The sequence below is a fragment of the Sciurus vulgaris genome (genome assembly GCF_902686455.1).
Source record: "Sciurus vulgaris genome assembly, chromosome: 4".
Lineage (NCBI taxonomy): Eukaryota > Metazoa > Chordata > Mammalia > Rodentia > Sciuridae > Sciurus > Sciurus vulgaris.
The window spans coordinates 6,308,418-6,332,822 of record NC_136464.1 but is presented as its reverse complement, the minus strand read 5'-3'; the positions used below and the strand labels follow the sequence as shown (position 1 = coordinate 6,332,822).

Genomic DNA, 24,405 nt, shown 5'->3' with positions numbered 1-24,405 from the left:
GCGGTTGAAAACCTCAGACTTCTGGCTGTTGGGCTTGGAGGCAGAACCCTCAGGAAACCATCTGAACGGTAACATCTGAGGAACCACAGTCGATCCAAAGAGCTGACTGGAGAGGGCAACCCCAATGCCTGGCTCATCCCCACACTAGAGGCATTTCTGGACTGGAACACACTGATTGGAGGTCCCAGTTGAAAATGTTTTCCATATAAGGGGAAGGCCAGCCTCCACCGAGATGATCGTTGTTTTATGACGTGCCCGCCTTTGCTGCGTGTGATTTCTGTTTTCTAAACAGCCCCTAAAATATGGTGGGCTGTAGAGGATCACAAACGTGGCTAGGGTAAGGGCAGATTGCGTCCAAAAAGCAGGAACAGAAGCGTGGCGAGAGTAGTGGTTCCCTGGGACCCTCGACAGGGAAGCAGCCCTTGCTTACCATGACGACACCTCCAGACTGCTCCGCCGTGCACATGCTCATGATTGGGGCCATGCCGATGGTGGTCCCTTGGAAATAAACCCCACTAGGAAACAAAAGGAAGGGCTTTCTTTACTACTATGTAGAGTGGACACATTTTCTAAAGTTTCAAAATCTGTCAAGCAGGCCTCCTAGAGACTAGGCTCCCAGGAAGACAGCCACATGAGGGCGGGTCACAGACGTACCCTGGGGCAGATTTTGCTGCCTGAGGTGCACAAAGGTGAGGAAAAGACTTTCATCTTTTGTTCTTTACTCTTCATCTTTCCAGTTGCATTTTGGTCTCACGGGTCCTACAGAGTTTTGTTGCCAGACTTGGACAGCACCCAGTCATCACTGTGCACTTATAAGCTGCAGCCTGCTTATTTCCTGATGGATCGCAGGGACTCGCTCCTTTAAACAACTGAGAATCACCGATAACTAAAGGCTGCCCGTGAGATGGAGCAGTAGCTTTTCTGTCATGGATGAATACCGTGGACCTTCTCGTTAAAAGTTTTGCCAGAGACCCAAACTCCTTCAAAGTGTCCTGCCAATACAGCTTGTAAAACAGCAATCGACAGAGGAGTGGCTGTTCCCTGGGAGCCGGGGGGGGGGGGGGGGGGGGGGGCATACCTAAGCACCCATGAAGTCAGCACCCTTGGAGGAAGCTTCTGGAAGGGGGCTTTGTGGCTTTGGTGCAGGCTGCCTTCTATCTGGACTCAACCTGATCATGGATCCAGTGGCACCACTGGCCTGTTCAAGTGAATGCTGTTAATTTCAACCTTGAACGTCGTATGCGTTGGATCCTTTAAAGGAACCGAAGCCCGGACATGTGCCACGTGGGTCATGTACGCATGCAGATGCTGCTAGGTGGATGGAAAAGTCAGCTACTGTAGCTGTGGGCCATTGGACAGAGGTAGAGAGTAGACCTCGTCTACCTATCCCTCCTGCTCGTTCTCCCTGCATACCCACGAGGGGTTGGTTAGGGCACCCCCAGGATTTCCAAACCCACGGATACTCACATCCCCCCTGTACCATGGCATAGGATTTGCATATATCCTAAGCACGTCCTCCCACAGAATTTACATCGCCTCTAGATTATCTGTAATACCAATACAATGTAAATTATATGCAGATAGTTCAGGGAATAATGACAAGGAAAGAAATTCTACACGTATCGTATCCAGTACAGAAGGAATCCCCACCCAGGAATTTTCAGGCCAAGGCTGGGTAGATCCACAGAGGCGGAGCCCACAGAGGTGGAGAGTGGACCCAGTGCTCGTGTTGGTAGATGGAGGGGCTTGGCCTTTGTACTCACCTGGACAGGCCATCTGAACAGGCACAATAGACATGAGTATGAATAATGAGGTTACGTAAGATGTTAATTTATTTCCAGATGTTCAAGTTGGACAGACTCCACTGGGGGGTGGGGGAGGTTGAAACAAAATACTCTGACTCAAAATGCAAGAAATGTGCTTTTAGCAGTTCGGGGCTCATCAATTCATAAAATGTGAGGTGACCACAAATATCCAAGGCGGGGGAACCCCTGTGAGAATGGCCAAAGTAAATGATGGGGAGCACCAGCGGCCTCAGGCAGACGGCGCCTCCTAAGCAAGGGCGGGCGGGTGGTCTGAAGGCCCCGTGAGTCTCCAATAAACTAGACCTGAGTTGCCAAGGAAAGCAGCCTGCGCCCCGCGGCCTCGGCTCGGAGATGTTAGCTACGTGAGAACAAAAGGACAGCAGCGTAAGCTGCGTGAAGAGTCGAGGAAACAGGCACCCCTTCCGGAAAGGTCTGCTTGGTGCCGACTGAGACTACCTAAGGACGGCCTTTGCTCGCCAGACTGAAGGCATCTGCCATCTCTCCTCGTGTATCACGGCACCTCCTAGTGAGCGCTCCTTATCTTATTATCTTTATGACCCTTGCTGCTCTCTGAAAGTTTGTCGCCTGCCATTTTCTCTAGGTAGATGGAAACTCCTCGGAGGTTGGTCACCGTGGTGATCAAACCCACGATGCTGCCTGGCTTCCAACAGGTGCTACTGCATGCCCATTAAAGAAGGAACACAAGGCCAGTAGGTGACCCCGCTCTGACCAGGAAGCCCAAGAGCAACAGCTCAGAGGAGGAATGGAGGCCGTCACTCCAGACCCGACGATATTCACCCCAATGTCACCCCAAAACACGTTTTTCATCAATAAGGAAAACAAATGAGCCTTTGGAAAAGGTGATCTACTCAGGTCAATTTTATATCAAGACAGAAAACCTGGCCCCGAGGCGCATACTCAGACGGTGGAAGGAGCGGAGGCTTCTGCAGAGGGACAGGTTCCCTGGTGTCCAGGGGGTTTCCTAACAGACTGGGCTCCAGGGGGAGATGGCACCTGCCCCACCGAGGTGGCCAGGAGCCCTGTGGGAGCCAGTGTGCCCTGCGGAAAGGGCCGGGACACAGGAGCGCTAGGAGGGCGCAGGGTGCAGGCCACCCACCTGATGAGCTGTGCGTTGTCGTGGGATTTGCGCGGTAGCAGCTTCATCCTCCTCCAGTCCAAAAATTCGTGGAGGCTGGTAAACGGGTCCTGACTTATGGAGCACTTGTCGCCGTCGGTCCACACTTCCACGCCCGCCAGCACTATCCGAATGTTCAGGGGTCTGTAAAACTGAGAGGGACAGGCGCCTTGGAGGGTCACATCTAAGAGAACTAGAGATGAGAACCAGCACAGATTGGCATGGCTTGGCATCACTGGCATGGGTGAGAGGCACACCCTGGTAACCTTGTCCGTGAGTTTGAGAATTTAAGAACTATCAGCTGTGCCTGATACAAGGGGGTGAGCTCCCTGGGTTCTCAAAGGCAAATCACTGGACACCGAAGCTGCCAGCCTTTCTGCTGTCTGCCCCGAAGGACCTACTGGTGATTAAGTGAGCACGTAGGGTCTACCACAGATAAAGGCTGCCAGCTAATATCCCCTGCAAGGAAACCAGCAGTGAATTACGATCTTTTAGACATTTCTGCCAAGGACAATAATGTTTGTTTTGAGAAGAATGTTCTCCTTTAAGGTACTGAAAATAAATTTTATTAATTTTTCAGCAGAGTCTCAGTCTTGGCTGGCACTATTGTATTCTGTCACCTATTGTCATTCTAGGACATTTTAATTAAATGAACAAGCCAGTATCTCTCCGAATAAGACAGACATGAACAGCCCTCTGCAGGACTCCCATGGCCGTCCCCGTCCAGCCCCTGCCAGCAGTTTGGTTGGCACGTGCATCACAGGAAGACGTGTTAGAAGACCCTTGTGCGGGGACTCATGAGGCGAAGCTCAGGCCTTGGCATTCCCTGCTGTCCCAACCTTCAGGGGGTCATGGCTTCAACCTGCAGCCTGCATTCCACAAGAGACTGTTCCCACGGCCAGAGGATGCCTTTGTCTTCTCTGAGCCTAGATGGGCAGTTGGGTTTCAGGGCAGAGACAGGAACTTCTGTCCCACTGCCCCTATGTGCTTCACACAAGCAGGGTCGTGGCCCTGTGGTCACAGTTGATGGGGAGAGGACACAGGGTCAGTGGTGACCTATAAAACCTCTCAATGTCTGTGATGTATGAGGCAGCACACGATGAGAAAGTCCCCTCTTCTGAGACCACGAGTAGGAAGGAGAAAAATGTAGCTGGAGATAGCAGCCACGACCAAGCTCCGGATGTGAGCAGGACCTACTTTCAGTTGCTAGAAGCACCTGGCCAAAAAGTAACAAAAATCATAAGAAGCTCCAAATTTGAGAGCTAAGCACCATTCCAATGTGGTGAGCTAAAGTTCAAGGAACTCCCAAGGTTGAGCCTCTGACGCCAGATCCTAACCCACATCAGGCAGCTCATCTTTTCCCCTGCTGGTCCCTACAGTCACATGGTGAGCATTGGCTCAGCAGGAGAAGGGACCTGGGGCACAAGCTACGTCACAGGACCTCTGATTGAAGAGGTCCAACTTGGTTTCAAACAGATATCAGTGACAGCATTACATTAATAAGTTAATGAGACAATTACACAACCAAAACCCTGCCCAAGAGTGTGTTTCTAATCAAGAATTGCTTGACTCAGGCATCTACTTGCAAGCTCCCAGCCCAGGCTTCCCAGGCAAAATGAAGTCTCTGTCCTGCCTACTCTGCACGCGTGTGTTCTGCTGTCCTTGGCATGATTACATTTCAGCTGCGTCCTACCCAGGGGTAGCAGTAATCGGGAAGTGGAAATGCAGAAGGTCCAGTGCTATTGTTCACAGCAGCTTGTTAGATGCCCTCAGGGCTAGATACCCAGTGTGGGCTTCAGCATGGTCCTCTGAGGAGGGGACTCCTTTTGCCTCCCAGGAGTGATGAAGGGAAGCAGGAGCCAGGGTCTGCAAAGCACTCATTTGTTGTCCTCTCTCAGTGCTACTTTTCTGCTTACTAATTAGGGAGTTTTTCAGAATAATGAAGGGGTTCACACTTGCACCAATAAACCCTCCTAAGCTGCGTCCCAGAACAGATGTCAGATGTAGCATAATACAACGCACACCCGTCTCGCAGGTGAGAGCCACTGATCAGCTGTCACATGTGCGGGATCACATCAAGCCATCAGTCACATCCTCTACTGGGCTGGGAATGTTCATTGCAGGGCTGCTGGGGCTTCCTTTTGGTTTTTGCCAGTAATGGCGACCACAGCTCATGTGCTGTGAGTGTTGCCATGTTCCAGGCTGGATGCTGAGGTGCTCTCTGAACCGTGGCTTAGTCCTCAGAACGATTCTGAGTTAAGAATTATTATTGTTCTCATTTTATTGTGGAAGACCCTGAGGCCGGGAGAGGCCAGGTAAATAAATGCCTGCGTTTGTGAGTTCATGGCTGGGCTGGGACACAGGAGGCTGAGGGGCACCTTGACCTGGGTTTGAACCACTGAGTAACGCTGCCACCTCATGAAGATGCTGAGACCCAGGCCCACGAAGCTGCTCTCGGGCCAATTGGAGCATGGCAGCTGCTGCCCAGCTGAGCTCCCAGTGCGTCTGTGGATGTTAGAGACCAGCTGAGAGGCTCCCCTGCTGCCTCGACGGCCACACATTTGCTCAGTCCTTGCTGGGCTGGGCTTGGCACTGCAGAGAGAGCCAAGGGTGCCTTTACCCTGGCCCTTGCTACTGCTGAGAGGTCAGCAGGAGGCTCAAGGCATGGGACGTCACCATTGTTCCAGAACTCTGATCTTGCCTTCCAAGAGAAGTGCACACAAAAAGTCAGGGGGTGCTGTGCTGGGGTGGGGGGCGGGCAAGGAGAGCTTTCTGGAAGGACCAGGTCTGAAATGAGAGTGTGGAATTCCCTGGGGTCCAGGGAGTGCATTTGCATCCTTCAGGCAACTGGCTTGGGGGAGGGTCAAAATGCCGGCGTGAGAGAAAAGGCCCTAAGGAGTAAGCAAAAGCTGAGTCCCTTCAGAAGGTCGCTGAGGATCAGCCTTATTCACAGCCGGTGCTGACTTCTTAGGAACGGGAGCAGCTGCTGGAGTAAAGGCTTCAAGAGGCGAAGCTCTGGAGGTCACCTGGTCTGCAGGTGCACACTCTGCTGCTTCCACTGTGCTTACTCGGGATGCCCGGTGGAGGGGAGGAGGCTGCCTCACAGTTTGGCCTAGAAGTATGAGTGTCAGACAGGTGTCTGCCTCTCACGGGGGTTTCCCAAACATTTCAGAACGTCACCCTTGTCCCCCAGCCACTTCCCTGTCTTCCAGCCTGGCAGGTCCTCTTCCTCCAAGCCAGGGCAGCCAGGCAGGTATTCATTTAGAATGGTCAGCGGAGCCACAGTGTCAGAAAATGAGGAAGTGGCCTCTGGGATGGTCACTATTTTGGGGGCCAAGAATGTCCCATGTGTAGAGTTGGGAAACTGAAAATTGGAACACTCAACAAGCTAGGGGTCATCAGCCAACAGACTTGGATGCACAGAGTCTCCTAAGGAGCCCGAGTATCCCACCAGGGCCTCTGGGGTCTGTGGGGGTGGGCAGGGACACTGGGGCTGTGTGCGCAGCCAACAGACTCTGCCAGAAGCACCAGAGCCGGGCTGGCACACTGTTCGGAGCCCGCCAGGACTTCACTGAGGCACGTTGGTCTTTAACGACCAGTGCAGGCTATTAGCAAACCCCCAATTGCTCATTTTTGTTTTGCAAACTAAAGCAAGATCCATCCTAGAATAATATGTAAAGACACAGAGGACCCAAACATACCACTTTAAAAAATGGGGTTTCAGCAATTTCGAGTTTGATTTTAATAGAGTCATTTTTTTCCTTTTTCTTCCAAGGCCTAAGAAGAACTTGTGGTCACTTCCTTTTGTGCTACAGTCTGAGGCCTTTTGGGCAGAGTCAGTCACCCTGTCCCCTGTGTGGCAGCCTGTGCTCATGGATCAGGGGTCGTGCTCTCCTGCCTTTTGGTCAGCCACTCGGTCTCGCCCTACATTGGAATCCCTGGAGGACCCTGGCCAGCAGCTCCCTGTGCCCCTCCCAGGCCGGTTATATCAGAGTCCCTGGACCCAGACTTGAGCATCTCAGAGAGGGAACACCAGAGCAAGCAAACGAAACTGCCCAGGGATTCTAACCCCAGCCGGACACATGTGACTCGGCTTTAACTCTGTCACTGTCATGCAGGGATCCTGGTGTGATTGGTCTGGGTCAGACTTGGGTACAGATACTGTCCAGGGTCCTCTAGTGAGTTGTCCTCACCTTCCTGTCAGAGGGGCTTACCTTTATCAGGATTCTCCTGCATCTGCCTAACTCTGAGATCAAATTTAATGTTCAAAGAATTACTACTGAAAATAAATCAATAAGAATGAGTTTCCTGGGAGTTTGACTTGCCTCAAAGGACAGTGGACAAGAGCAATGTCATCCTGGGATATCAATGACCATCTGTATTTTTCTGACTTAAAAAGTTCCATCTGGCATGGCTCCTCCTGAGTGCTGAGCCAGGTCTCTGCCTCCTGAGCCCCCTGCCCTGTTCCTAGTCCTGCTCTCCCTGGCTCTGAGGTGTCCTCATGGGCTGTCCTACCACTTGCAGCCATGTGGACTCTGCCCTCCCGGCTTCTGATCCTCCTGAGTCACAGGGTCCTGGGACTTACAGTGAGTGGCACAGAGTCAAGGCCAAGAGCCCCTGTGGGGGTAGAGAAATGAAGACTTGCTTGGTCCTGCCTTTTGCCTGCTTGGACACGTGCAAACTGCTCACCTCTGAAAACCTCAACTCCCTGTCATGAAAATGGGAACAATAGTGCCTCCCAGGGGTGTGCATGGAGCCTCAGCTGGCACAAAGAAACCGCTAGAAACATGGCCCTTGAACACCTCCAGAACCTCGTCCTTCTCATGTTCCCTGCCCTGGCTCAGCCTTTATCTCGCCTATGTCATGGCTCCTACTGGCCCCTCCTGCCACTGGTTATGCCATCTCCACACCAGCTGCAGGACAGCTTTGTGCCCTGCGTGTCTCTCCTGCAGACCAGCCAGGGCCTGGATCCCTTCTATCAAGTAAAACCAGAGCAGCTGTGAAGGGCATTGGGGCCTCAGGCAGTCTGAACCCCTGCAGCGTCCTCTCATCCCGCAGGGTTGGCACCTGCATGCATCCACACACACACACACACACACACACCAAAACACAGGCATGCGTTTGCAGATACTCATGGATGCACATAGGAGCACACATGGATGTGGACACGTGTTTGCTCGCGCACACACACACACAAACACGCACACACACACTCCCTTTAGTCACAGGAGCTGCTTGCCATGTCCAGACTCATGGGGCACAGGACAGACCCTCCTGTTCTGCTGTGGGTTTGTGGGTCTGCCCTTGCCTTTCAGGATTCCCTTCCTGCAACCTCCCGGCCCCTGAAGAACCGAGGGGCTCTCTTCCGCACTCTGCAGACCTGGAGGAGGCCATCCTGGCAGCGCTGTCACCTGGACCCTGCCATGTGGTTTACGCATCTGCTTCCCTGATGCCGTGACTTAAAGTGGACGGACTGTGTCAGATTCTTTCTGAATTCTTGAGGCTCAGTACAGGAGACCTTGTAGAATGGAGACAAATTTCTGGAAGGGTCTGTGCCTTCCTTTCCCTGAAAACTTAGAAAATTTACTTTGAATATGATAGGATTGCATAGAAAGAGGCAGTTGTGAGCCACAGAGGGCTCTCTCGCAAACTGCTCTGTGTGCAAGGGGCCATTCAGGGGAGCCTGGCTCCAAGAGGCTTTGCAATGACCTGCTGAGATTCTGTCACACGGTCCTCACAGGCCCTAGACAGTCTTGTTGAGAAGCCAGCACATTGCACATGCTAACCGCTGGGGAGCTCTGGAAAGACCGAAATCCATCCTGTCCCCACTCCTGGTGGACAGTCAGCCAGCAATACCTTGGCAAGCCGTCCAGGCAACACCCACGTGCAGGCCAGCGTGAGAAACTCTAATTTACACCAAGTCATCAGCCCCAAACTGCCCCATCTGTCCTACAGGAGGTGTGAATGGAGGACAGGTGCCTCAGACAGCATCCCTATTTCCCTGTAAGCAGGGGGTGGAAGGAGCACTTCATGAGCAAATACCCCCAGGAAGGAGATTTCTAAGGGCTCTTTTGGCCATGAAATCCTTGTCGTGAAGGGAGGTTTTCTAACCTGCGTGTTCTCATTAAGGGATTTTCCTATAGCTGCTTGAGCCAAAAATCAATCTCTACATACCAGGATAGTGGAGCCTGAGGGTCTCTTACAGATGAGAACCCATCCACAGGGCCATATTGGCAGAGGACTAAACCAACAGGATCTGCCGTGGGAGACCTGGGAAAAGGCCCAGCTAAGGAAGGTCCAGAATGTTCTGGATCTGACTGTAAAATCAAGACCCCTTCTGACTGGAATTCTGCGTGGCTAGAACAGTGTCTGGAAGAAGTTGTGTCCCCAAGGCCAGCATCATTCAGATGTCGTGGGTTGGCAACCCTTGAAGCTGCTAGCACCTGGGAATTGCATGCTCAGAGAGTGGGATGCTCAGGACCAGCCTGGGACCTAGAGGCAGAGCTGGGCTCCTTGCTGCTGCAGATGCATGCACTTAGTTCTGTCAACCTCATTTCCAAACATTTACATGATTTGGATGATTTAATTACCTGAGAATGAACTCACCTTGTCAACGTGATTAGCGATCTCGATTAATCGCTGCTTAACTTTCTCCAGATCTTTTCCTTGCCTCTGAAACTTAACAATTTTAAATGTCAGCATTAATAACAGCAAGATTATCAATCAAAATTCATCTTCCCAGCTCCTGAAAATGCCAAAATCTCAGGCTTTTATGAACCACCCGGGCCTCCATGGTCTACGGTGAAATGAGCTAGCATCCTGCTGAGTAATTTCCCCAGCTGGGGACTTCTGAAACTCCCTGAAATTCGCCCAAGCCAAGTGCTCATAAGACGGTAACTTCTGCAATTTTTCCAGGCTCATAAATGATGGAGGCAGTGACATGTTTTGGCAAAGAGAAAATGGACAACAAGAAAGCAGTCCAAACCCATTTTTCATATCATCAACTTGATTTTAACTTGCTCAGAAACTTGCTTTATATTTGTTTTTAAAAATTAAACAGTGAAAGCAATAGGAGGTCATGGCGACATGTCACAAAGCAAAGGGTGATGGATAAAAAGTTAATGAACTTCCCACTCTCTTCTCCAATCTGAACTTCCAGGACAGGAACATTTCTGAGAAATCACCAAGCTTACTTCAATCATGTGTGTGGCATGAGGCTATGGGAATCTGTCAACCTGATTCATTATATGTCAGTGACACAATAAATAAGCACAGAGAAGATAATCTAAGAGAAACCTAATGCAAAATTAACTAAAAGAACGTAGTACCAAGTACCATAGTACCAAGTCACAGCTCAGAGAGTAGGACTTTCCTCCCATCTCTCTAGTGACCTTCATGTATCCATTCATTCTGGTTTAGGACAAATTAGACATTTGAGAAGTTTAACTTCCCCTAAAAGGTTTGAGAACACAACCTAAAGACATTCATCATCATTTACCTAATTAACTCTTGTTGGGAGAGCTTAGCGATAGATAAACACTTTTTTTTTTTTTTCTTGCAGGGTTTGCTAGTATTTTATAACATTAAATATATTATAGCATTTTACACTTTATAAAATTAGAGTATCACTTGATATATGGGTTGTTTCTGATGCTTTTAACAATGCTCAGGCAATGAACTTAAAACAATTCCTTCAGTAAGTAATACCTTGCTAATAAACATTTTCATTTTTCTTTCTTTTTCTATTTTAACCAATTCTACTGAGAAGTTTCAAACAGGTCTTACCTCTCGGTTGTCTGCTACAATCACCAGCTCTACATACTTGGTCATCTTGAGGGTCTCTCTTTTATGCTGCCAAAAGTAAACATGAATTTAATTTCCTGTACCTCCTCCCCGAGGCTTCCAGAACTCTGTCCACATCTTCCATCTAGCCACTTGAAGCTGAAAGTGGATCCCAACCCACCCATCCCACCCATCGGGCCCTATGCCTATAGTCCAGCGCAGGTTGAGCCTGCCCCAATCATTTTTGTAAAACCTCTCAACGTGAGTGGTTGTCTTCCATTTCCACTTGGGAAATCCTAACTAAAAAGGACTTACACCTTCCTGCTAAATCACGGATGACAGGGTCAGCAAAGGTCAAGATCACTACTAGCCAAATAAGTAAGGACCAGGAAGCCCCTCCCTACAGGGGCAGCTGGCTAGAGGCCACCACTTCCCACATGTGGAGGTCCTGGAAGAAGAGGGTGGGATTTGGCGTGTCCTGGGCGTCCTTTCACCTTTATGATCCAAGTGTACCTGATTTGTGATTTGGGAAAAGTGAAGAATACTTTTCAAACAGGAACTGCAAAATACTCTGGGATGCTAAGAAGTCCACCCCAGGAGCTAATATAGTTAATATAATTAGAATATAGTTATAATATAGAATAAATATGTAATATATAGAATATATATATAGAATATAGTTCTAATATAGTTAGAAAAAATGGCAGACTGGGGTGGCCTAGAGGGAACAGCCAGGCTGATAAACAGAAAGGCAAGAAGGAGGTGTCTGAAGGCCAAACACAAAGGAGAACAGGAAACAACAAAGAAACCAGCAAACAAAGGACTGGCATAGCCCCGGGAGCACAGGGGTTTGGTGAGAGGGGAACGTGGACCTGTGCATCAAGGTGCAGGGGGCAGGCGGGCGGCCGAGTCTGAACTCCAACCCAAACCAGGCAGCTTCTGAACTGGGTTACCTTTGAACCAAGCTTCCTCAAAAAGCATTCACAATCTTCTGTGAATTACTGGGCAAATCCCAGAGGCATTTTCTTTTTTAAAGGAGAAATAAAGCAATTCATGGAGGGTGGTCTCCAAAAGCAAACATTAAAAACAAAACCCAAAGCTTCTGTTTCTGCAATAACACGCCGCTTCAGGAAGTGGGAGCTGAACGGCTCTCGGGTCCTCCCGAGTGAAATGGCTGGTTTATGAGTTAAGTGCACACACGGCTTAGCGGAAGCCTGGCCTGGGCTAACCACTCTCCCAGACAAAGCAAAAGGGACTAAAGAATGCTCTGAATCAGATTTCCAGTCACATAATCCTGAGGGAAACATCTTTTATAAAATGAATCCCCATTAGTCCGGGATCTTCCAGACAGATTTTTACAAGAAAAACGTTTGTATTTCAGCGTGTTCCTGTTCGCCACCCAGCTGTGCTGATTCATGATTTAGGTGTCCCGAAAGAAATCTGGAAACCTCGTGGAGGAATGAAAACGAAGCTCCAGGAAGGTATCATTTCTCATGCTTTTACAATCTTGAAGGAAAATGTCAAGTTCTGCAACTCTGTCTGGCAGGCTTTGTGGTGATTACTGTGCATTTATAAAGGGAAAATGGAAAACAGCCCCCGCAGCGCCCAGGCGTGAGCTCAAAATGAGACACTTTCTGAAGGGCGAAGGTCTAGCCCCCTTTCCTGACCAAAGGGTCCAAGAAACAGACATCTCTCTTTTGTCCCTAAATTCCCTGATTGGCCAGGAACAAACTTAGCTAATTATGCAGAAGAAAAATACAACTCTGAAAATGAATAAATAAATTAATCTCCCACTGAAAAACTCGTTGAAAGCGCCCTGGCTCTTCAGACCGGAGGGTGAAATCAACGACCAGCGGGTATTTCCAACTGGCCTTGGATCATCATGTAGAAAATACACAATTCCAGATAATGAAAACAAACACGTGAACACAATTTCCCTGTCTCTGCAGTTTTCACAGACGATTTTTCTCATGAATTCAGAGGATTGCAAGCTCGGAGAGAAGCTTAACCACATCATAATAAAAAGCCATGAGGGAATGGCCGGCCGGGGAGGTTTGCTCTCAGGGACGGAGGGGCTTAAATGACCTCCCCATGATTTCCACCCATCAAGGATGTCTGATGAAAGAACATCACAGTTTGAATCGGTGATGTGTGAGCAGCACTAGGAACTGGTTGCCTGCCTCGATTTCCTTTTCAGGGGCTGTGAACAAAAGCCTGTCCCCAAAGAGGAACCTCAGTGTCTGCAGATGGCCCAGTGGTCTCTGTGCCAAGGTGGGGACAGAGGCATCCTTTGAGTCTTGCTCAGGGGAAAACTGGTTCCTGGGCCTTTCAAGGTCAGCACAGCCAAGTTCCCAGAGACAGACTACCCCCAACAGCCTGCCGAGAGCTCAGCCCAGTCCAAGTCAGAAGAGCAAGCTGAGGTCAGGGTTTCAGGAGGCGCATGGTGCTCCCTTCTCCAAGTGGGCCAGAGCACTGCAGCGGGAGCATCCACCTCACAGCGCCTGGGGGAGCTCACTGTGTGACAGGTGCTGTGCTGGGCCATGGGGATACGGGGACAGACAAGGCCACGGTTACTGGTCGCAGGAAGCTCACATTCTAGGGAGGGCTAAGAGTAAAGAATTAACAAAAATAAAACCTACTGTGTGAGAAGGGCAACCAAGGAAATAAACAGGCTTCTGCAATTGGACGATGATGGTGAGGAGCAGGGGCTGAGCTAGCGGGGACCTGCAGGGTGGGGGGTGGGCGTGTGTGGCAGGAGTTGTGGGAACAGTGTTTCAGGTAGGTGGAACAGCAGCAGTGGGAGTCCAGAGGTGAGGAGGAGCCTGGAGACCTGCAGCCACAGTCAGTGTGTGCGGGGTGAGGGGCGAAGAGCACAGGGCATGGTGAGGAAGCTGGTGGTGATCTAACAATCGAAGAGAGCAGGAGCGCTTGAATGTGAGATTGGAGAAACACCAGTGTGGCTGCGGGGAGGGTCAGCTGTGAGTGCAGGGAGGGCCGAGCAGCCACCTGCGCGGGCGCTGGTGTAAAGGTGGAGGTGGCGGAGAGGGCCAGGCACGTTCAGGCCAGGTGTGCCTCCAGCAGACGGCAAACCTCTGTGGCAATGGCCCAGGCCCAGGGGTTCCAGGTCTGGCAAGATCAGCCAGTTAGATGGACCGAGAGCTTGGCTTAGCTTCCTGAGCAAGGAAGCCTGGCTCCAGGGTGGCTTCATGCATCTTCAGAGTGGAGCCCCGAGCTCACTCTGAAGGCCACCTCCCCCACTTGACAATGACGTGAGTGTGGACTGCGCAGCTGGCCGGTGTACGGGCCGGCAGGACTCGCCAGCAAATGAGACAGTTCATCCAGGAGACGCTGGACCGGACCGACTAAATGCTGATGGGGACCAAAGCGAGTCGTAAGATTGACTCTGAGAATCCCGGGCACAAAGGAGACGTGCTATTTACTCAGTTTGGGTGAATCTGAGACCCGGTAGACTTGCACACGGGAACCGTGGAGCCAGCTCACAATGACCACAATGCTGAGGCTGGCCGCCGCCCCACCCTCGAAGAGAGCATGGCAGCAGCCCCCGGGGGCTCCCTGGGGTGCAAAGTGAGGGTGGCTATGCTGGAAAATAGAGATCCCTGCTGACTACAGAACATCCAGGTGGAGACCGGGCACGCCCAGGAGCTGCCTGGCAGGTCCTTCCTTGCAGTGGTCAGCGCCACCCCACAAGGCTCCTGGCCAACAGGCGATGGGCTGCCTGGAAACACCGTCCATCCGAGGACGCGCCGTGGCTCTCCAGCCTTGCTGTCCTCTGCTACTCGGTAGCCCAAGTGAACACTTCCTCCCAGAGAAGGCAGCGATTTTATCCTGGACTCGTGACTATCCTCCTGGTGGCGGGAGCAATGGTGGAGACCATCCCTAAGGAAAGGCGACTCCAGCATCACTCCCACTTGGAAGTCGTGTGGCTCTTCTCCGGAGCAGGTCTCGCCTTTGCCTGCTTTATGACTTCATGAGGCGGAGGTTGAAATCAGCTTCCGTCTTGAGTGCAGAGCCCACAGGGAGGGAAGGCGGCCGGGGGAGCAGAGGGGTCAGGATGCTTTAGCAGGACTTAAGAGCCCACGGCGAGGAGAGTGGACGATGACGCTCCTGTCCCTTGTGCCCCTCCAGAGCAGCCTGGGCTCTTGCTAAACTCTTATGTGGAGCCTTGTAAAAATGACAAACAATAGCTCGCGTTTGTATCATGGCTGGTGCATACCTCGAGTGCAGATCGACTCCCGAGGCTTGGTGAAGACATGCCAACATCTGCAGAAATCTCGCACCCATAAACTATCTCGGCGAGAGTTAACTGTTCCTGCAAATGCTGCAACCCGTGAAGCAGCCGCTGTGCTGCATGGCCGGGCTTAATTAGCGGCAGTTACATTGGCTTGTTTTTGGTGTTAAAACAAAGGCAGCAGTAAGTTAGGCAGGTGAGTGGCATCCGACTTTTATAAGATGTGCCTGTCGTATTGATCACAGGTGTCATCCAAAGCAATCTTCTGGGTGATTCTAATTCCCAAGTGTTCTGCTTATTTGAAAATGATCGTTTGTACCATTTTCATTACATATGCACAGTTGAGGTCAAGGTCGCTTTGCTTGCTCAGAAACAATCACAGTTATTTCTAGAGCGATCCGGAGAAACAAGCTGAACAGCATCGATGCCGTTCCCTTTTCAATTTAAAGGTTCATTTACACTCCAATATGTATTATTAACAAAACAGCATCGTTATCAAATTCTCCCCATTTTGCTATCAGTCACAGTGACTGGAAATTACAGTGCCAATCACTGTCCTAGAGAACCGTGCCGAAAGAATTGAGATATGGTGGGAAAGTACAGATCAGGCTTGTTCTTCTAAATGAAATGGCAAACATATTCAAGAGACATCTAAACTGTCGAGTTATACAACACATAACGTGGATACCTGTCATTCAACCAGGTACTCAAAGCCAGGAGCCTGGGAAACAAAACGCAGATGTTCTTCTTGTTCCTGACTCGTCAAGCTATGGCTTAATCACATCTCATCCAAGGTCTTCAACCGAAGCAAGCATGCCCCAGGAGTGGAATAAACCAGCCCGAGGCTGCAGGGGTCCTGGGGATCTGGACTCTCAGATCTGTCCCTCAAGAAGGTGGGGCAGGGGCTCCAGTGACTCTCCTTAGTGGTTGCTGCTGTGGTGCATTTTTCAAGCCCTGCTTTTCGGTATTCAGATACAACGTCCCCACTACATGACCAGGTGAGCCACAGTGCCTGAGGGAGAGCTCGTCCCTCTTTGTCGCTGGCTCTTTGCGGAACAAAATCCGTGGGTATTTGTCACCGCTTGCAGCAACAACTTGCACGGGTCTTATGGGTGGTGGAGTGGAAACTGAGGCACTTCTATCTTTCTCTTTGGTGCACTGCTTTCTTGCTTGTTTGTTTATAGAGGATAGAGGAAATGAGGTTTACTTGCTTGGAGTGGAGAGAGAGAGAGACTTTGCTTATCAGAGAGACTTTGCTTAAGAGACCTTGAGAGAAGGACAGGCTTTGCTTAGAGCTCAGAGGAAGAGAGACTTGCTACGCCTGCTAGCTGCCGCCGCTTTTCCCTACCAGCTGCTGAGTTTTTCCTTCTAGCTGCTGCCACGCATGTGTTTTCTTTTAGCTGCCGTTCTGTGTGTCCTCGCTGCTTCTGTGTGTTTTTCCCTCTGGCTGCTGCCGCGAGTGTGTCTTCTGTTTACGTGTGTGTGTCTTCTTCTACTGCTTTTCTGCTAATGGCTGCTGTGTCTCTGTCTCGCTCCGCCTACGCTTGTATCACCTCCAGGAGGCGGAGAGCAGGGCCACGCCTCTTACACAAAGATTAGGCACAATTAGGAGTGCTTGAGAACACATGCGCATACATTGTGTGCATGGACACCTGAGTGTACTTATGTCAATTAACCTCCTCGCTGCGATGTGATCAACATGGCACAGCCCCCAATACCTCTTGTGACGGAGACAGAAGTTTCAAGAAGGAGCTTTCAAGCACCCACCAGAGAAAACCCTGGGAGCCCAACAATAGGGGAGGTCAGGGTCACAGGCAGTTAAGAGCAGTTTAGGGCAGGACAATCCACGGGTAAGAAGGAGATGTCAGGAGTGAGAAGTCAGAAGGATCCCTTGCTGTTGGAATTTAGAAAAGGGATTGATTTAGAGCGAACCAAATAATACTCATGAAATGTGGACGGTTATACAGTGGTCTACTCAAATTCAAGTTAGAAAAGACAGAATGTGTCAAGAGGGTCAAGAGAAGCATTCCCAGACGGTCATTTGACTGTCTCATCTTTGATTTTTTTCCTTTTGATTTCTATAAATTGAGGAATAGGAAATCTGTACATAGATACCAGGAAATTGTGGATAATGTCCTCTCTGGTTGTACTTATTTTAAATTCAGAGCCCCCAACCTAGTGGGGGAGGGAAACTCTTTACCTCCAGTACCCTAGTGCTCCTGCGAACGGCTGGGGCGGCCGCTGTGAGGGACAGAGTTTTTACCACGTCCCTCGGGAAGGGTCAGAGAGGGGACTCTGTTTGCAACCATTCTTTCCAGTGCTGTGGCAGAAGGAGGACCTTCTAAGAGCAGAGCCAGGGAAGGTGGCCAGAAATCATGGATGGCCACACAGTCCCAGGAGGGCGGGTACAGGCACTGGGGTGTGGTCTGTGTGTCAGCAAGGTCCCTTAGCAAGCAGCCCGGTCGAGGACACGGGAGAGCTCTGCCAGGCAGGTTGGCAAGCACCAAGCGTTTTCTGTCCCCTCTTATGGGGACGCTAACTGTAAAGCAGACTGAATGAAGGAACCTGGTGCAGCCCCTCTCTTAGAGTGCAAAGAGAGCAGCCACAGGGCCTAGGGCCATTTTGGTCTTGTTTGCCTGGTTGTGGTCCGACCTTGGGACAGGACAAACAACAGTGTTGTCATCCTCTGACCCCGAGGATATGACGCTACCAGCATATTTTAGCATGTCTGAGACTGACACGCACCCCACAGCGAGGCAGACCTTGGACCCTGATCATGCTCTGCCGTGCCATGTCCACCCCTCCTGATAAATGGGGTCGTCCATTCCGGGGCCCTGGCATCCTGAGGCAAGGTGTCTCCAGGGCTCCCAGCACCCAGGGTCCCTTGCTTGAGCTCAGTGTCCCAGAAGCATGGGACTGGGTCTCCCACGTACCCTTCTCGGAGGCGTCTGGGAGGCGAGGTGGAACAGGTCCGCAGGGTGGCCGGTGCTGTTGCGCTGGGAGCCACACCAGCCCCAGCTGCTCCTCAGGTCCTTGGCTGGGTAGAGTTTGTATTGACTGGTGGCATTTGCCATTGGTTCTAAGATGTATGTTTTATTTTCAAACATAATAAGTCCCCTGTTGGAAAAGAAGTAAGAAAAAAGAATTAAGGAGGGCTTCTCATTGGAGGCTAAAGTGCAGTTCTTAATGGGGAGAGAAGAAAGGGAGAAACACCCATTTGTTTATAGCCTCGGCTGGACTCAGAAAGGACATTTCTGTGTCATGGGTGTGCATTCATTCATTTTGCAAATCTTTTGAGAAACAACCCTGAGGATTTTTTCGTTTGAAATACTTTATGGCAAAGAACAGATTACATTTTGCTTTTATGTGCCTTTTCTCTTTTATGTCTCCAAGATATATTGCGAGGAAGAAGTCCTGAGAAAGGACACCTCATCTGCCAATGCCCCATCTGAATCAGCAGACGCCAGTCACAGGGGAAATCTTTCTTTTCTTCTTTTAATGGACAATCCTAAATTATTTATCCTGAGCAGCCCTATTTCCTAAATATTTGAAGAGATTCAGATGAATACAAATTTATATATTTTTAAATTTTATTTATATAATTTGTGAGGGATGTGCAAATAAGGAACCAATGGAAGTTTTCAAAGATTTGAACTGCTCCTCAGAGGCCAGGTCTGGCCCTGGATCCTGGGGAAGTCTCCCTATAGAACCCAGGGGCACCATGCGGAGATGCTCTAGCCCCACAGCTGAGCAGGTGGCCTTTGGAGTCCAGTAGCTCTAAGTCTGAGCTCCGGATCTGCTGCTTTCTAACTGCAAGACCTCGACCAGGGTCCCCTCTCACTGAGCCTTGGTTCTTCCAGCTGGAAGGTGGGGCTGATGGGAACCCCTGTCAGGGTGGCTGTGCTATCCTGTAAGAAGCTGGAGCCAGTGGAGGACCAGGGAGTGCTTGAATGGCAGCACCTCTCTTTGCCACCGGTAAGGGTGGACCCACGGGTGAGACTGCTGTGCATGTGTTGCTCCAAACACTGAGCATTTTGGAATGTGTTTGGAATGTTGACACATCCACCCAGAGGAACACGGGCCATCTGTGACTCTCCGATACAAAACACAACACCCACAAGATACAGTTACTTCCGGAAATAACAATACCTAAGAAAAGAGCCAACGTTTAGGTTTGGGAATAAAAGTATAGATTGTTTTAAAAAATGGACAAATTGGCTAAACATTCTAATAAGCAGAGGCAGAGGTGGCCTTCAGCCTTGGTCCACAACTCTTGTCTGACCTCTGGAGTAGAGTGGGGCCTTGTCCTGGGACCTGAGCAACACTAGCTTAAGGATCTCCACTTCCTTCAAGCCAGGGGTACGTTGGCTCGACTGCTGTTTTCATTGCTCTCTTTTCCAACGTAGGAGAGCCAAGTATTTTAATTTAAAAGGGGCCTCCTGATGCCGAAGGAAAGGTTTTCCCAGGAGAGGTGGCAGTTTGGTCACATTAAACTGGCAGCTCTGCACACTCCACACATCCAGTGCCTCCCACCATGTAGCAAAGGGACCACAGTCTCGGCTTCGGAAACGCACAGTATTTCCATGCAGATTCACCTGAGTGTAAAGGGACAGTCCAACACCGTGACTCACCTTTTCTTGAGACGTGAACTTCCACGGACTCAATGGCATAATTCACATACGCATTCCACGTAAACCACAGGATGGTTTACGTCATGTTAGCAGATTTAGGCCGAGGGTATGGCCCATGGACCGCAGTTCAGGGCATTAGTTCTAGTATGTAATTTTTCCTGCATCCGCCCCAGGGTGTGGGGACACCTTTGTCTTTCAGAAACAGCTGGTGAATTACATTCTCCATCAGTGTCCCGGACGCTGGGGGCTTACCCCAGAGGAGGGACCTTGTGCGGGCTCCTGGGTCAGTCATGCTTGCTCACTGTTTGTGCAGCCCTACACTCATCCTTGGCTTCCTGATGGTGCCTCAGTGGGTGGCTAGTTAGGCATTCTTAAGTTTTGATAGGATGCCAGTATTTCCACACTCAAATGGAAGAGGTTGGAATTGGTCAGTTTTTGTTGTTGTTGTACCAGGGATTGAACTGAGGGGCACTTTACTACTAAGCCACATCCACAGCCCTTTTTTTAATTTTTTTTTTTTTTTTTTTTTTTTTTTTTTAGAAACAGGGTCTCACTGAGTTGCTAAGCGCCTTGCGAAGTTGCTGAGGCTGACTTTGATCCTCCTGCCTCATCCTCCTGAGCCGCTGGGATTGCAGGCATGTGCCACAGTGCCTGGCTCACGTGAGAGGCAGCACCAAGGCCAGGGGTCATTAGAAACCATGGAGAGTTAGGCTGTGGGTTACCCTGTCCAGAGATGGGGAGTCCATAGGGTTTGGAATATATGAATAATTTTGGGTTATGTCAAATCCCAAAGTCATCATGCATGGCTCTTCTACCCTAACCACAAGCTAGCGTCTGCAGGTATCACCAAATTGGTCATTTGGTCCTGACTCTGGTCATCACCTCTGTGGGGCAGGTGCTGTGTCTTTCCTTGAGCTGTTCCTTATAATAAGACATTTCTAATTTTAAAAACAAGTCATGGGGACTTTATTCATGTTGATTCTTGGAGGCCTAAATTAAGATAGAGAACTTTTAAAAAGCAAGCAAAGGGAAAGTGGAAATTAACACACTTGGAGAGGAAATATAGATTTGCTACAAAAGGGACTTTCCTTCCCTAAAAAAAAAAAAAAGTGGTACCAGTGTTCTATTTGTGTTGCATTGATCTATTTCTATTTTGCATTGATTTAAATAAGCTGAAGACGTACAGTAAAACATGTCAGCACGTTCCAATCACGAGAAGCAGATTATTGCAAAAGTTCTCTACTTAATGGAAAATTTCTAGAAATTGTTACTTGGTCATAAAAATGTTCACATATCTCCTTTTATCTTTTAAGTCATCCAGAGGCCAGATGTTGAGAAACAGGGGTGAAGCCCTGCCCTGTGCTCCACACCATTGGCAGCTTGTAATACAACATAATTAAATAAGTGCTTTGGACTATCTTGGGCATAATTAATCACTTCACTGTAACGATTGTTGGAAACAACAGTGGATACAAAACTGAAGTGCTCAGGGGTTCTGAGATGCAAAAATTTGATGTTCTCACAGTCCTCTCTGGCCCCAAGTTGGATAAGGCAGTGTAATTTGTTTTAAGTTGAATGTCATAGATATTTGGTTGTAAACTTGGAAGAGTCTCAGAATATGGGTTTAATTCTAGCAGTCTTTGAACTTTCAAGGGAAAAGGGGTTCTTTTCCCTGGACAGATAGGGAGGAAAAGATCAGAAGGGAGTCTCCAGTGTTTGGGAAGGATGGAGAGGGCTGCAACTGCTTTAAAGAGACGGTAGGAGGGCACGTTGATGAGCTGTCATGGGGAAGCTGAGGCCACGTTCTGGGGCTGCTGGGGGTGACGAGGGCTGCCCCCTGTGGTGCCCTCCTGGAGTCCGGCTCTGGCTGGGCTCCTTCCACCTGCAGCTCGACTGATCCTCATACAGCAGTGCCTGGGCCTTCACTTTTTGCCCAGGCTGCCCTGGTGCAAGAGGCAGAGCTGGGCCTAAGCCAGGCCTGTGTGTCCTCCACACTCTCCTACCTCCCCAGCTCTGTTTGGAGAGGGAAAAGATGCCCAGAGGAGGGACAAGCCCCCTGATACAGAGATAGAAGGCAGGGGCCAGAGAATGAGCTGCTCCTGTGAAAATCCACAGCCTTCCTTTAAAATCTAAAATCCTGTTGTTTTCTCCTTGAATGGAAAGTAAGAGGAATCTTTTAGAACTTTAAGTTGATTTTATCAGCTCTCAAAGTGAAAAACTCAGGAGACCTATACTCCCTAAAGATAAGTTTTGGTCCTCTGAAAATTCAGTTTTAATCTCTGAAGCAATGGTGCATTGGGCAATCACACAGCTTAATGCTTTTGCTCTTATTATGGTTTTCTTACTCCTCCCAGGCAGGAAGAGAGTGGCACATGGATTCTAACTACCTGCAATAAACTAGTGATTAGAAAATGAGAATTATTCCGGTCAGTTCAATGTTTAACCGCTAATTGAATTTCCTGGAAAAGGAGTTTTGGTCTCAATATCATACCAGCAATCATAAGTTAGAAATGAAGTTGGCATGAAATTTAATTTCAGTCCTTCTTTCGGAGGAGCTGATGGTTAAAAGCAATACCCTGCCTCAGAGTTGTTTGACAAACAGTACCCGAGTAAGCCACGTCAATACTCGGGGCTCATTCTCAGTCCCATGTCCACGGGGACTGCCTGTGCGCAAGCAGAACGAATACCCATCACCCCGGCCAAGGCAGGTGCAGGTGAGGCTCAAAGTCACCTTGCCCGTGGCTCCTGTTTCCATGTAACCCACAACCAGGGTGGCGATGTGAGAAAACAAGTGGAAGTCTGAACCATCATAGTGGATTTTCAGAATAGCTCCTACAGGTTGAGCATCCCTTATCCAGGACTCAGAGTTCTACATGTGTGTAAATCGGAAGCACTTCTGGTCCCAGGGCTTTGGGATACTCAACCTGTGCTGGCATATCCATAATAACAATAGCAGCTACGAAGAGACTGTCCCAGGAAAACCCCTCTTTTACAATAACAGCTTAGCTGAGCAATAACCTGTATGCCATTAGGTTTACCCCATTGAAGTGTGAGATTTAGTGGTTTTTAGAATACTGAGTTGTGCAAACAGCACCCCTAATTTCTGGACACTTTCATTAACTCTCAGAGAAATTTTGTTATTAAATATTAAATATTTGTTACTAGCAGCCACTGCCCACCCACCCCAGCCTCCATGAACCTGGCTTTTAAATGTACTATTTTTCTCTAATTCTTTTAGAAATTCTGTAAAGCAGATGCCTTGAGCCCATTTTGCTAATGAGAAAACCATGAAGAGAGCCCAAGGTCACTGTAGCCCCAGGTCACTCCTGGCCACAAAAAGACATGCTTCAGTGCTGATCCCTGGTACCTGTGTGAATGGGACCTTATGTGGACAAAGGTTCTTTGGAGTTGTAATCAAATTCAGTTTCTTAAAATGAGACCGTTCGGGATGAAGGCAAGCCCTAAATCTAATGACATGTGTCCCTGGAAGAGACAGAGAGGTGACACACAGGGATGACGGCCAAATGAGGATGGAGGCAGAGCCAGAGTGACATGCCCACAAGTCAAGGGACACAAGGATTGTCAGGAGCCACCAGCAGGCACAGGAGGGACTCTCACTTGGAGCCTCCATGGACACCTGGACCTTGGACTTCTGGCCTCCAGAAAGCAGAGAGAAGTTCTGCTTGCCAGCCACTCAGCGTACGGTAGTCTGTGATGGTGGCCTCGGCATACTAACTCAGCAGCACATGGTCAGGTCCCAGAGGACCTGCCTCCTGAGCCTGCTCACTGCCCTTGGCCACACTGGCTGGTCAGCACTCATGCTTGGGAGGCGTAGCTGACTTGAATGCCAAGAGCAGAGCTGTTCAGTGCAACTGGTGGCCAGCACAGTGCTGTGGGCAAGGTTGAGAAATAGCCCTGCGTGGAACAGGGGTCTTGAATGGCAGGGAGGATGGAGGCAGGGGGCATGGGGGCTAGTGAGTGGCCATGGGTGAGTAAGGATGCAGAATAAGGAAGGTCAGGCTGTGCTCTGAGAAAGAGACTGCAGTCAGACTGGGGGACATGTGCTGATGGACAGTAGGAGCCACAGTGGAGAGGGGGTGCTGGACTGGGCATTCCATGGAGGCCAGGCTCTCCTGGCTGGGTTCACTGCCATTAGGCCGCACCTGGCTGCTAGGCCTCAGGTGGCTCATCCTTCCACACACACTTCATGCAGACTGAGACCTGCCTGTCACTCACACTCCGAATTCCCAGCTTCCAGGACTCTGCTCCTGCTGTGCCCCCTACCCTTGGCCTTCCTCACACCCGTCCCAGGAAGCCTAACCATTCTACCTGCCCCTTGTATTGTGACTGTTGGTGGCCACACCACTGGCCTCACTAGAAGCAAGTTGCTTCAGGGCCAGGTGTCCCCACTCAAAGGCCTCAGACCATTCCTGAGGCAGGTGTCTGCTGGAATGACCTTCCAGAGGCCAAGGGAGCAGAGAGTCATGAGGGCAAAGGTTAAGGTCAAATGGGTTTTATTTTCACTCTATGCAAATTTTTTCCTTGATATGATCCACTGGACTTTAAAGAGCCTTAAATACCAGGACTGGCTGGGATCAAGGGGCCTTGGCACTTCATTGTGTGGGCGGAGCACATTACCCACGGACACTTCCTGAGGGTCAGTTCACAGCAGAATCTGGATTCTGGTTTCTCAGAACTTGCAGCCTGCAGACAGGAAGGTGGCGGCAAGCCACTTCCATATGCCTGAACTTCTGGGGCTTTACACCTCTTGGCAACAGCCATTTAGGCTGAACTATGAATCTC

At 49.9% G+C, this 24,405-nt stretch overlaps 1 protein-coding gene across 2 annotated transcripts in view; it reads right to left on the bottom strand.

Moving 5' to 3' along the window:
- Positions 1-24,405, bottom strand: part of ADAM12 (ADAM metallopeptidase domain 12) — a 331,659-nt gene that overhangs the window by 83,161 nt on the left and 224,093 nt on the right. For both annotated transcript variants that reach the window (XM_079136781.1, XM_079136782.1), the window contains 5 exons: positions 17,905-18,088; positions 10,726-10,791; positions 9,547-9,618; positions 2,923-3,092; positions 431-515 (listed from right to left, as the gene is read on the bottom strand). In XM_079136781.1, coding sequence (XP_078992907.1) covers positions 431-515; positions 2,923-3,092; positions 9,547-9,618; positions 10,726-10,791; positions 17,905-18,088 — 577 coding nt within the window. The remainder of the gene's footprint in view (positions 1-430; positions 516-2,922; positions 3,093-9,546; positions 9,619-10,725; positions 10,792-17,904; positions 18,089-24,405) is intronic.